Raw genomic sequence first — 14,555 nt, 5'->3', positions numbered from 1 at the left:
TTCAGACAACAGGGTTTCTTTTATTCATTATTTATTAGGTTATTGTTAATAGGAAGTAGACGTGCAAGGCATTGACTTATCTGACTGTGACTGGTGAAATAAATTGGGTAGTAGTGAACTTGGGAGTAGATACCACAATATGATAAAGATCTAAGTGCTGGTTCTCCTCCATACTATATTACACATAATAGAATGTGGTTAGTCTTTCACTAGACCTCCTCCAGAGCTAGGTACAAATGCATGTATTGCATTGCTTTGGATAAATGTGATTTGATATATTTACTTTCATGAGGGGAACCGCCACCACAAATGGGTTTGAACTGAGTGGCTTGTTCCCACAATATAATTTACATGTATGTATTTATTATAAAACAAAACTGGGAAAGATCACAGATGCACTGATGGTTTTACAGAACCTTGACATTTCTATGAAAGAAACATTCAGTGGAAGGGGAAGTCTTCAGATGAATCGGAATTTTATAACTATCAACTAACAAGCAATGCTGTAGAATAGGTATTAGTGCAATGCAATCTTTTGCACTTCACCAATACCACATATGTAATATAACAAAAGCTGTCACCAACATGGTGGGTTTGAAGGAGATGATCCCCTGTTGTACTGATGCAACATTTTGATTTTAAGGTTTAAAGTGAAAAACAGGCTGCTCAATGTAATGACTGTTCAATTTCCATTGATAAGAAACAGCTGACAGTCAGTTCTATTCTAGTCTGTATTCTGGAAGCTTTGTTTGAGCATCAGAAATTGTATGGACAATTGCAGACTGATTAATGATAGTCTGTGTGAGCTTTTCATACTAATAGCTAGAACTTTATATTTTCCCATTCAACAGCAGTGAGAGTGATCTGTCTATCTGGATATTTCTACTCATGCTGCTGCTTAAAATACATAATATGCTACAGAAGGGACTTGTCAGAATCTATAAGGAAAGAAAAGGAGCCTTAAGATTCTCCTCAGATCTGAATGGTAAATAATCCCTGTTGGAAGTTAGATGAGAGAGAAATATTATTAAATGGAAATGAAGAGGACAGATCACAAACCCAGGGGGAATATTAACAAATGACAAGTACTGCATGGTTGATATAGTCACTAATGGAAAGAAAGTGTAACTTAATGACATCATTCATAACTGACAACAAAAGTCACGTCTCAATTGAACTTTTGATAGCAACTTAATTGTCCTTCTAAGTTCTCCCCATTTAATTATCTATTTTAATCACTTTTTTATTAAGAAATGGTGGCATGCCACTAGAGGTTTTATAATTCTAATGATTCTAATAAACAATTATTTTTTAAACAAATGTAAAGAAAATAAAATATAAAAGGCTTGCACAAAAAGAAAAGTTACATTCATTATACTTGTATACACCCCACTCCTCATTTTCAAAATATTTAATGGCGATATTAAATTTCAATTTAATCAATTATATTACCTAAAACAACCAATTCATATTCTTTAAGATCACAGAGAAATACTTATAATCTGTACACCAATTAGGTCATCTTTGGATATAAAATTGTATTTCTTTTAGCGCAAACACTTGTTTCTGTTTTATTACAGTCTGGATGCTGCCAGTATTGGATTTATCATAATTATTGACAGACGCCGAGACAAATGGAGTTCAGTCAAAGCATCTTTAATGCGCATTGCAGTGAGTAGAATTAAAGTTCTTTGGTTGCTGTAATTGAATTTATTCTGAGAAGTATGGTTCCTTTTTATGGCATTTCCCAGAAATAAGACATCTTTTGTAAAGCAATTAACTGTATCTAAAATGGAAAATGTATTTTTATTAGTACTTAAAGTTGAGATATTTCAGAGGAACATTGGAGCAAGAGTAGATCATTTACCCATTAAGCCTACTCCGCCATTCATTGAGATCATAGCTGTTTATCTAGCTGAGCAACAGTTTCTGATGCCATCCATATAACCCTTGATGTCATTAAGGGTTATTAACTGACCTCCCATATCTTGGTGGGGTAGAGATTTAATGATAAACCTTTGTTTTTGTAATTTTTAAATCAACCTGTTCAGAAACATTTTTATTTACCTCTGGAGCAATTGGGACTTTAATGTGGGTCTGCTGGACCTGAGGTAAGTGCATTACGACAGCTTCTTAAAAGACATACAAATAGCATAATACAGCAATCAAATAGCTTATACGATCATAAAAGGTGAAAATGATAAGATATCATGTAAACATTTGGACTTATCATTGATACCAATTACAATATAATGATTTCTGTCAAATAACTAAAGTCCGGTGTAAGTCAACCTTGGGGACATGTTATAAAAGGTTAATTATCCAAAGTGTCCAATGTAATCAACTTTGAGGTTAGAGAATAAAACTTAGAAGATATGTAGTGGAGATCTTGAAAGCTTTAATAAAGCTCCATTTTAAATTGCAGCATAGCTTATTATTCACTGCTTCTATTTTAGGGAACGAAATGACTTGTGATTATTTGAATGGCACACAATTCACAGTTGGGTAAAATGAAATATGAAGCAATAATTTAATTAAAACCATAAGATATGTGAGTAAAACCAGGCCATTCAGTCCTCTACCATTCAATAAGATTATGGTGATTTGATGATTATGAACTTCACTTTTCTACCTTTTCCCCATATCCCTTGATTCCTTTACTGATTAATAATCTTGCATGTATTTAACAACCCAGCCTCCACAGTCCTCTATGATAAAGAATTCCTCAGATTCAGTACTCAGATGAAAATCCTCCTCATCGCTGTCTTAAGATGAGTGACCCATAACAGATAGTGCCTTGATTCTCCCATAATGGGAAACAAACTTTCCTCATTTACTCTGTCAAGTCCTAAAAGAGACTTGTATGTTTCAATAAGGCTGCCCTCTCATTTTCCTAAACTCCAGTGAACACAGGCCCAACTGCTCAAAATCTCCTCATAAGACACAGTCTCTCTATATCCAGAATCATACCAGTGAACTTTCTCTGGACTGCCTCCACTCCCTGTGTATCTTTCCTTAAATAAGTGGCCCAAATCTTTGAGCTAAAAGGATTAAAGAGCATGTGGAGAAAATTGAATTACAGTACTGAGTAATACAATGAGCCATGATCATATTGAATAATGGAGCAGGCTTAAAGGGTCTGATGGCCTGCTCCTGCTCCTGCTCCTATTTTCTTTGTTTCTATATTTCTAAACTGTTCACAGTATTCCTGCTGTGGTCTAACTACACTAATATAGTTTAAGCAAGTTTTTTTTTTAAATGTTCTATTCCTTTTGGTATAAAGGCCAGCATTTTATTTGCTTTCTTTATTACATCCTGAGCTAGTATGCTAGCTTTTAGTGATATATGCATGAGAACTCCCAAATCTCTCTGTGCTGCAGATGTTTACACACTTTCTTCATTAAATAATATTCAGATTCTTTATTCTGCCTGCCAAAATGCATAACCTAATGTGTTCCTACAGTATATTTCATCTGCCAGTTTTTGGCCACTAATTTAAACTGCCCACACCCTCCGCAAACCCTTTGTTTCATTTACCTTCTGCATATTTTTGTGTCATCTGCAGACTTGGCTGCAGAACATTGACTTTTCTCATCCAAGTTATTAATTGATATTGTAAATAATTGTACCCCCAGCACTGACTCCTGTGGCATTCCATTAGTTGCAGTTTTCCATTCTGAAAATGTCCCCTTTATATAACTCTGTCTTCAATTAATTAGTCAATCTTCCATCTGTGTTAATATACTATCTGCAACACAATGGGCTCATTTCTTATTAATTCCCAAATGTGTGGTGCCTTATCAAATGTCTCTGGAAGTTACACTCACTGCTTCCCCTTCATTAACCTTGCTGTATACCTTCTCAAAGAATTCTAATAAATATGTCAGACATTATTTCCCCTTTGTAATGTCATGCTGACTCTGCTTGATCATATTATATATTTCCAAATACTCTGCTATGACATTCTTTAGAGGTTCTAACATTCTCCCAATGATAGATATCAAACTAACTGACCTACACTTACATTATGTGTCTCCTTCCCTTTTCAAATGAAGTTGTTATGTTGGCAGTTTTAAAATCGTCATCACATGAATGCCTACAGTATAGAAGCAGGCCATTTGACCCTTCGAGCACTCACTGATCCTCCAAAGAGATCCCACCCAGACCCACCCTATATCTACATTTCCCATAGCTAACCATGCAGCCTACACATCACTGGACAATTTAGGATGGCCAATCCAGCTAACCTGTACATCTTTGTACTGTGGAAGGAAACCGGAGCACCCAGCAGAAACCCACGCAGACACAAGGAGAATGTGCAAACTGCACACATAAGCAGTCACCAGTGCTGGAATTGAACCCGGGTTCCTGGTGCTGTGAGGCAACTGTGTGAACCACTGAGCTTCCATGCCATCCCAATCCTCTAGGAATTTTCCAGAATCTAAGGATTTTTGGAAGATGGATTGTGGTAGTGCAGTGACTGTGTCCCTACCTCTGGGTCAGCCTGATTCAGAGATTTGTCATCTCACTCCTGAGCGGATTGATTAGAAAATATCCATAGCCAGCGCATCCACTGTCTCTGTAGCTGCTTCCTTGAATATCTCAGGATGCATAACATCAGACCCAGGGGAGACATATTATTCTTTCACTCCATTTGCTTCCTGAGTACTTTTTCCTTGTTGATGGTTGCTGCATTTATTTCCTCTCCTTTTGCCTCTTGATTATTCAGTATTTTTGGAATGCTTTTCGTGTCTTCTGCTGGGAAAAATGATGAAACCATTTATTCAACTCCTCTGCCTTTCCCTGTTCCCTATTATTATTTCCCTAGTCTCATTCCCATGCATATTTGTATGATAGCATAATTCTTGTTTATTATAGTGACAGTAATAAGGATGTCATCTACACACTGTAGTAAATTCCTGAAGCTAATATATATTTAAATTTCCAATCAATACATTAGCAGTGACATTTGTTTCAGATATTAATTTCTGTAAATGGATTTAAAAAGCATAGTTTTTTAATATATATAGCTTTTAAAGAAAGGTTTTAATTGTGCCAATAATCTATCATAAATGGATTTCAACCTGTTGTGATTTAGAGACAGACCTAATACTAAGGAGCTACCATTGTATTTTATGTCCCTGTTGTGACTGTTGTTACTTCTACTGAATCATCATAATTAAAAGGTTAGCACTATGTTTGATAATGAACTTGGCAATTAAGGCAGTAATTTTAACTGTCTTTTGGAAACTGGCTAGGAGGTGCAAAAGTTGGGGAAATGGTATCAGGAGGGAAAGCCAACATATTCCTGTTGCTAAGGATATCTCAGTGTTACGAGCAGCAAGACTTCAACCACTAGCCAACAAGAAACAGACAGTTCATTGATACAATTAATTGATTTATGATTTATTGGCAGTCACTTTCGAAGGCTGCCAGTGTTTTGTGAGCATAGAATAGCTGTTTGCTGAGTGATGACTCCAGTAGCTTGCAGTGCCTTCCCAGCCTGGTGGGGCCTCCCTTTCATGAAGCTTTAAGACTGGCGGAGAGGCCTCACTATTGTAAAGCTAGTCACTGTGGACCGGCCACTGCCACTGGAGTGTTCACTCCTCCAACCATCAGGGCCTGTCTGGCTGATGCTAGAAGTTTATAGTTTTTTTGTACTGGCCATATGATTGTACCTATGGAGGCATTCTCTCTTACCCAGTGCAATCTCAGCAACAACTACCTCTATCCATGGTTTGGTCAGTTCGTAGAGCTGCCAGGCCTCTGATTGAGCCTTTAGCTCATTGAGGCACAATGTCGTCCTTAATGGGAATGCATTCCTGGCTGCAGTCTCCTTGCTGCCACTCGCTTTTCCCTTTTACATGCAGCCTTGGGACCCATATTACATGCCAGTCCTGGGACCCATATTACATGCCAGTCCTGGGACCCATATTACATGCCAGTCCTGGGACTCTCAAAAGCCAATAAAATCTTTACCTCAGGATACTTTAATAGATAGAGCACCACGTGATCCCTTTAATATTAAATGTAAAAAGGACCAGATTAACTGAATGTTTTCATGCATGAATTCTTCGTTTAAAATGAACAAGAAGAAAAAGTGTACTTCTGAATGTAACCCTTGATTTATATGAATGCAAATCTTTTATTATAATTGTGAACCAAACTGTAAAATAAATTAAAATCAGTGTTGCATTTGCAGCTATAACTGAACTGAAAATCAAAACCATTTTTGGCTAATTATACATATTAGTGAAATAAATGTAGAACTCCCACCTCTCTTGTGTTTTACAGCAAAACCAACAGTAACAAAAATAAGTGTAAACTTGTTTCTCTGTAAATTTTAACTCAACTTCAAGCTTGATTACTTTTCAATTTATGATGTTGAGAGCATTACTACAAAAGCAAAAATGTTTATAGAGTCATAGAGATGTACAGCATGGAAACAGACCCTTCGGTCCAATCCATCCATGCCGACCAGATATCCCAACCCAATCGCGTCCCACCTGCCAGCACCCGGCCCATATCCTTCCAAACTCTTCCTATTCAAATACCCATCCAAATGCCTCTTAAATGTTACAATTGTACCAGCCTCCACCACTTCCTCTGGCAGCTCATTCCATTACACGTACCACCCTCTGTGTGAAAAAGTTGCCCCTTAGGTCTCTTTTATATCTTTCCCCTCTCACCCTAAACCTATGTCTTTTAGTTCTGGACTCCCTGACACCAGCGAAAAGACTTTGTCTGTCTATTTATCCTATCCATGGCCCTCATAATTTTGTAAGCCTCTACAAGGTCACCCTTCAGCCTCCGATGCTCCAGGGAAAACAGCCCCAGCCTGTTCAGCCTCTCCCTGTAGGTCAAATTCTCCAACCTTGGCAACATCCTTGTAAATCTTTTCTGAACGCTTTCAAGTTTCACAACATCTTTCTGATTGGAAGGAGACCAGAATTGCACACAATATTCCATCAGTGGCCTAATCAATGTCCTGTATAGCCGCAATATGACCTCCCAACTTCTGTATTGAATATTCTGACCAATAAAGAAAGCATGCCAAACTCCTCCTTCACTATCCTATCTACCTGCGAATCCACTTTCAAGGAGCTATGAACCTGCGCTCCAAGGTCTCTTTGTTCAGCAACACTTCCTAGGACCTTACCATTAAGTATATAAGTCCTGTCAAGATTTACTTTCCCAAAATGCAGCACCTCGCATTTATCTGAATTAAACTCCATCTGCCACTTCTCAGCCTATTGGTCCATCTGGTCAAGATCCGGTTGTAATCTGAGGTAACCTTCTTCATTGTCCACTATGCCTCCAATTTTGGTGTCATCTACAAATTTACTAACTGTACCTCTTATGCTCGCTTCCAAATCATTTGTGTAAATGACAAAAAGTCGAGGACATAGCACCGACCCTTGTGGCACTCTACTAGTCACAGGCCTCCAGTCTGAAAAACAACCCTCCACCACCACCCTCTGTCTTCCACCTTTGAGCCAGTTTTGTATTCAAATGGCTAGTTCTCCCTCTATCCCGTGAGATCTAACCTTGCTAATCAGTCTCCCATGGGGAACCTTGTCGAACACCTTGTCTGTATAGATCACACCTACTGCTCTGCCCTCATCAATCCTCTTTGTTACTTCTTCAAAAATCTCAATCAAGTTTGTGAGACATGATTTCCTATACCCAAAGCCATGTTGACTATCCCTAATCAATCCTTGCTTTTCCAGTTACATGTACATCCTGTCCCTCAGTATTCCCTCCAACAACTTGCCCACCACCAACGTCAGGCTCACTGGTCTGTTGTTCCCTGGCTTGTCCTTACTATCCTTCTTAAAACAGTGGCACCAAGTTAGTCAACCTCCAGTCTTCCAGCACCTCACCTGTGACTATCTCATATAATGAATCTTAGTCATAGTTATTTTAAAAATAAATTAATGATAAAACTTTCTGAAGGGAGTGGAAATGTATGTGTTTTGGGGCATTGTTAACAAGTATGCTTCATTTTTCTATTTGTGAAGGTAAGCAGTGTTACTTAAGAGAGCTGTTTTTCCAGCTCTCTTAAGAAGAGATAAATGTTGACTGCTTGGCATACTTCTGAGCTTGTCCTAATTGATGCATTGAGAGATCTGTTCGGCATGTCTCTAGCCCTTGCAGGTTTTCATGTCTTAGTAGCTTGTAGGGAAGACAGCACAGAGAATTCAAATACTTAGTGGCAACATTAAAATTGAAAATTATATACTTCTTCTTTTGTTGTCCTCTCCTGTGTGTTTTACCACAGTGTCTCTTTTCTCGATATTTGTTTTCATATGTTCCTCACTGATTCAGCAAAGTAAGGCAAAGTAGGGGACAATAATGATAGGGTCAATAGATAATAGGTGCAGGAGTAGGCCATTCTGCCCTTCGAGCCAGCATCACCATTCATTATGATCATGGCTGATCATCCTCAATCAGTATCCTGTTCCTGCCTTCTCCTCATAAACCTTGATTCCACTATCCTTAAGACCTCTAGCCAACTTTTTCTTGAAAGATCCCTGCGGCACACCACTGGTCACCGACTGGGTCCTGGGGAGTGTTGCTGATAAAGAAACTTTGGGGTGCAGGTTCATACTTCTTTGAAGGTGGAATCTCAGGTAGACAGGATAGTGAAGAAGGCATTTGCTATGCTTGCCTCTCTTGGTCAGTTTATTGAGTATAAAAGTTGAAATGTCATATTCTGGCTATATAAGACATTGGTTAGACCACTTTTGGAATACTGTGTTCAACTCGGGTTTATCTGTTAAGCTTGAAAGGGTTCAGAAAAGATTTACAAGGATGTTGCAGGGGTTGGAGAGTTTGAGTTGTAGAGAGAGGCTGAACAGACTGGAGCTATTTTCTCTGGACCATTAGAGGCTGAGGGTGTGACCTTATAGAGGTTTATAAAGTCATGAGGGGCATGGATAGAGTAAATAGTCAAGGTCTTTTTTCCAGGGTAGTAGAGTCCAAAACTAGAGGGCATAGGTTTAAGTTGAGAGAGGAAAGATTTAAAAGGGACAACCTTTTTCCTCAGAGCATGGTGAGTGTATGGAATGATTTGCCAAAGGAAGTGGTGGAGGCTGGTACAATTACAACATGTAAAAAGCATCTGGATGGGTTTATGAATAGGAGATATTTAGAGAAATATGGGCCATATGCTGGCAAATGGGACTAGATTCTGATCAGCATGGATGAGTTGGACCGAAGACTCGGTTTCCATGCTGTACAATCCTATGATTCTATGTATATTACTAGGTAACAAAGTTAAGAGAGTGGTGCTGAAAAAGCACAGCAGGTCAGACAGCATCTGAGGAGCAGGAAAATTGAGGTTTCGGGCATAAGCCCTTCGTCTGGAATGAGGCTTGTGGGCTGGGGACTGAGAGATAAATGGAAGGGGGTGAGGCTGAGGCGTTGGTAGCTTAAAATGCAATAGGTAGATGAAGGTGGGGGAGAAGGTGATAGGTCGGAGAGGAGGATGTAGTGGATAGATGGGAAAGACGCTGGACAGTTAAGAGGGCAGTGCCAAGTTGGAGGCTTGGGATTGGGATAAGGTGGGGGGTGAAAATGAGGAAACTGGTGAAATCCACATTAATTCCGTAAACTGCAGCCAATTGGGACTGTATAGATTTTATTTGGTGATTCTGTAGTGCAGAAAGAGTGTAAGAACATTAAAGTTGTATTACTAAAAGAAAACTTGTATATCAATGACATCTTTTAACATAAATTAACATTACATGATACACTATGGAGGAATATCTAAAACTGAATGTCAAATCAAAGATGGAGCTATTAGGAGGAGTAATCAAGAGCTTGCTTAAGAGATGCTTTTAAAGGAACTTCAAGGACAAGAAGAAAATGCTGAATTTTTTGGGGGGAAAGAATTTTAGATCATGAAGTCTAGACAGATCAGGATAAACTTGTCAAGTTTGGAACAAAATGTCAAAGGGTGGATAAGAAGCTTGTCCAAGGAATAAAGAGCTTGGAAAGTGGGTACGCATGAGGAAGCTACTAGTATAAAGAGGTATAAGGAAGTGAAAACATAAGAATAACAACTTTAAATTTAAGATTGGGGAATGTAAAAGTATTATTAATAATGACAGTGATAAGTGAGTTGGATTTGTTGTGGAATGGAATGTTTATGGAAATAAGACATTGGCAGACCAACCATTGAGCATCGAAAAGTTAAGTTTTGTTGTGGTATGCATGAAGATTTGAGTGGCAGATGAACTGAGGCATGTTATAGAAATAAGAGGTAGGCTGCCTTGGGATAAGGAGATGTAAATGCAAGTCACTGCTGCTGTTATTATTGGCAGAGAGAGAATATTATTCCTGTCTTTAGTCAAAGCTATTTTGCTCTTTTATGACGGGCAAAAAAATGACCGAGTGTTTAAAATAGAGTTAGGGAACAGTTGAGGGAAGATAACCCATTTAAGAATTAAGAATTAAGAATTTATGGAGCTTGAAATGTCTTACTTAAAGTATTTTCCTAAAAGCCAAAAATATAATGTTGGTAGACATATAAATTATTTGTCATAACTTAGGACTTTACATTGCATTATATAGTAATCAATATTACTAAATTTAGTAATCAATATTACCTGACAGATGAATAAAAGGCCAGTTTTGTGTGAACCTTTCTGTTATCTGTGTTCAATTTATTTTCCCCATTTCCCTTTGGGGTCTTCATTTTTAAATTCTCTTTTATTCATCTTTGAGTTTCTCATCATCTTGCTTATTTAGTTTTTATTTGTTAACAGTTCTCTTTTACTTTTCTCCTCCTGCTTCTTTCTCTGCTCTGTAGTTTGTTTGTCCAATTTTTTTCTTGATTTTCTTAGCTCTTTCCACAATTGATGAGACACAAGCAAAATATCTGGAAAACCATTGAGTAAGCAAAACATTTGAGCTACTAGCACCATTCAGATTCTTGTTGGCAGATCAGATGCAAATATATTCGTCTAACATTGAATTGCTCTACAAATCATTCTGTGAATGCTCCCCAAAACATCAATAAACCTAAAAATGATCACTGCTAGAAATTATTAGCATCATATGGTTATGCATGTTTGAATGAAAATCATGTTTGAAGACAAAAAAAATTGAGTTATGCATCTAAGGAACAGTCACATTTCTGTGTCTGAGAAATGCAAGTACAATGTACATTATTAGATAAATAGGATTGTGTAATGTTTTGGCTGTGTCAGTTTTGAGTCACATGGAGGATTTCTTCCCTCAAGGACCAGCAAACTTTCTTGACATTCTGTTCCAAGTTTACCAGACCTCTATGGCATCCTTCTTGTCTGATTCTATCATCCAGTACACTGCCAGGATATCTTGGAATAGGCTTTTGTCTCTGTTGCTGGTGCCACCTTTAAAAGGTCATTGTGTACTCAGACAAGCACTGTCAGTATGTGTGGTGAAATTTACCTAAGATATGACAGAGAAGGGGAAATTAGAACCTTGCTTTGTGGGCAGGGACCTGGAGATCCTGGTGGATGGGGTGACATAGAGGATAGTTATTTTCTTCCCCACGACCGACAGTGGAGGCCACCATTCCAGGTCTTGCCAATCTGGGCTGAGGTTGCCATCCAGATTGATGTGGCCTCAGCTGTATTGAAGAATACCCAACAGTATAGAAAGAAGGTCATTAAGCTTCTCCACTCCATCAGGGTAAGAGCCACCATCCCCCCTCTGCTATCTCATGCTCACTGTATTTCAGCACCTGCACATGTTTCCCACATTGGCTCATGCTCTATCACTTTCACTGTTGCGATCCACAGTTTCCTTCACTAACTGTCACTGACCTCTGACATTGAGAGTGTGATGCTGGAAGGGCTTATGCCTGAAACATCAATTCTTCTGCTCCTCAGATGTTGCCTGACCTGCTGTGCTTTTCCAGCACCACACGCTTGACTCTGATCTCCAGCAACTGCAGACCTCACTTTCCCCCACCTTTGATATCACCAAGCCTGAATGTCCTCTGTGCTGCCTACTCATTCACTCAGGAAAAGTCACCACTTTTCCTGCAACAGTGTCAGTTCTAACAGTTAAGCCAGTCACTTTCATTTCACCCCGTCGCTACCTTACTCTCATTCTGGGAGCAATTAATCCAATGGTGCACAAAGAAGCAAGATGGTGGTTCACTGCCCAATAGCTATTCCCTCATTGCTATGATCCTGATTACCCTTTGTGGCTGACTGACCAAACCCAAGTCTCAAGATGATTTCAGAGGCTAGCTCTTGACTTACTGTATGGTGACCCACTGCTTGAAGGCTGTCTCCCTAGACTTGGTTAAGGATTGCTGACACTCATGGCAAGCTTCCTGGCTTTGTGTCTATTGTAAACATTAAGATATGTCAGAAGTAATTTGAGTCTGGTACCTCTGGTTGGGAAGCAAATGTAAGGTAGAATGCTGTGAATATCCAAGTTGGTTCAAATTAAGTGGGTGTTGAGAAAGGCCCTGGATGATCAAGGTGAAAACAGTGATTATTTCTGACTGAAAACATGCAAGTTGTGTATATTTGCATTCATTAGCTGCTGCCATCCTTGCTCATGGGAAAATGTTGGATTTGGGGAAAGAATTGGTCATATAATGTACTGATGTTCAAAAAAATCACAATCAAGGAAAGTACCAGAACTCCCCAGCTTGGAAAGATGGAACTGGCTGATACATTTGCATTGTATCAGGAAGGACTATGAAACCTATAAGGCAACAATTAAAGAACAGCTGGAAGAGATCCATGGGATGTGTGAATATGCTGTGTTTGTACTAGCTTTGATATTCCATTTGGAAGGAAAACTTCAAGAGTCTCTTGAGCTCTTTCAGACCTGTGCAATCCTAAATCCTCAGAATGTGGAAAACCTGAAACAGGTGGCTCCATCGCTGTTTCTGCTTGGGAAGCACAAAGCAACAATCAAAGTTTACAGTAAATTGAATGAAAAGGATTTGGAGATCAGCCACAATCTTGGTGTCTGCTTGAACTTGAAGAATTTTGAGAAGGCTAGGGAATATCTGAACTGTGCTTTACAAATCAGCCATCATGATCTGACTTTCATGGTGCTTGGAAAGCTAAACTTAATGGAGAGAAATACCCAAAATGCAATTGAAACATATAAGAAGGCAGTGGAATTTTCTCCTGAAAATGCTGAGCTTCTGCTTACATTGGATTTAGTGTACCTGCAGCTTATAATGTATCAGAAAGCTTTTGAACATCTAACAAATGCACTTACCTATAACCCCAGTAATTACAAGACCATCCTGGCTGCAGACAGTATGATGTTGCTCTGAGTGGGTACAGAATAGCAGCGCATGCTGTTCCAGAAAGCCCACCCCTGTCGAACAACTTTGGAATATGATTATTTGGCAAGAAGAAAAATGTGGCAACTATCAGCTGTTTGGCTCCCTTTGATTGGAAGATTCTCTATAATCTGGGTTTGGTGCACGTGACAATGCAGCAATATGTGACAGATTTCCACTTCCTGAGTGCTGCCAACAACATAAAGCCAAGAATAGTCAGGTTGTACATGGAGCTGGCTGTGATGTTAACAAACCTGGCAGATCCTGACAATGCAAAGAGAGCCTACAACCAAGCAGTGAGATTGGAACAGTCAAACCCACTGGAGAACTTAAACTATTCCATTTTACTGTACAATCAAGGGGACAAAAAGGGAGTCCTTCACCAACATCAGGAAATGGAGAAGAAGATCAATAAACTGAAAGCCAATAGCAACATGCTAGAGTTCAATACAGAACTGATAGACATGGCTCAGAAAATTGGAGCTGCTCTTCCGGTCGGGGAAAATCTGGTTTGGACAAAACCAGCAAAGGATTCCAAATCAAGAGAGCGTTCAGCACCATCCAGTAAATCCACCACCAACCAACAACCCCTAGCCCAGGCTATGTCATCAGCTGCAGGTATAGCAAAACAATGCAGCTCTCTGTAGGTGGATGCTCAATCTGAACACAGAAACCTCCATCATTACCCTTGGAATCAAAGATCACTGTAAATTCGGGCACTGACAACGTGAGAAAAAAGCGAGAACTGAGATAAACAAAGAGGACTTAGATTTACTGTATTTGGTTTATTGCAGCCAGATCCCTAGAGTAAGTTACTAAAATCAATATCTAAACTCAGCTGTCTAATGGATGCAGTCTGTGCAAGTATATGAGGTCATTGGAAACAATCATCTACTGCAGTGTCTCCAATGTTCAGGTCATCAGCAGCATTAGTTTGTGAAAAAACACATGCTGGAACTCTTAAAAATACAGGTCATACAGGATTTGAATAAGAAAGATTAGTTCTCATTGGGATAACCCATGAGAACCTGTTGCAGATGGACCAAGCTAGAATGGAAACCACAAGTTTTGGTCTATCTGGGGAAGGGTTGCCTAGGATGTTTGTTGCCCTGACCTCACTATACCTTTTCTTTCTCAGATATTTAAGTATTGCCAGAGAAAGAGAGATTCTTGATCTCGTAGACTTGCACTTATCAGGGCTATTCACTAGAAGTACTAACGTAGAGGAAAAGCAGTATTTATACTT

At 39.0% G+C, this 14,555-nt stretch overlaps 1 protein-coding gene and 1 pseudogene across 2 annotated transcripts in view; both read left to right on the top strand.

Annotated features, from left to right (window-relative positions):
• The first annotated feature begins 1,641 nt into the window (after positions 1–1,641).
• mcf2l2 (MCF.2 cell line derived transforming sequence-like 2) overlaps positions 1,642–14,555 on the top strand; it is a 237,069-nt gene continuing 224,155 nt past the window's right edge. For both annotated transcript variants that reach the window (XM_060834750.1, XM_060834749.1), the window contains exon 1: positions 1,642–1,671. In XM_060834750.1, the coding sequence (XP_060690733.1) occupies positions 1,660–1,671 (12 nt within the window). In that variant the 5' untranslated portion in view covers positions 1,642–1,659. The remainder of the gene's footprint in view (positions 1,672–14,555) is intronic.
• LOC132821657 (Bardet-Biedl syndrome 4 protein-like) lies at positions 2,465–13,956 on the top strand (annotated as a pseudogene).

The sequence above is a fragment of the Hemiscyllium ocellatum genome, chromosome 13, assembly GCF_020745735.1.
Source record: "Hemiscyllium ocellatum isolate sHemOce1 chromosome 13, sHemOce1.pat.X.cur, whole genome shotgun sequence".
Classification (NCBI taxonomy): Eukaryota; Metazoa; Chordata; class Chondrichthyes; order Orectolobiformes; family Hemiscylliidae; genus Hemiscyllium; species Hemiscyllium ocellatum.
The sequence above is the reverse complement of the archived record's forward strand: the minus strand, read 5'-3'. Positions and strand labels throughout refer to the sequence as shown.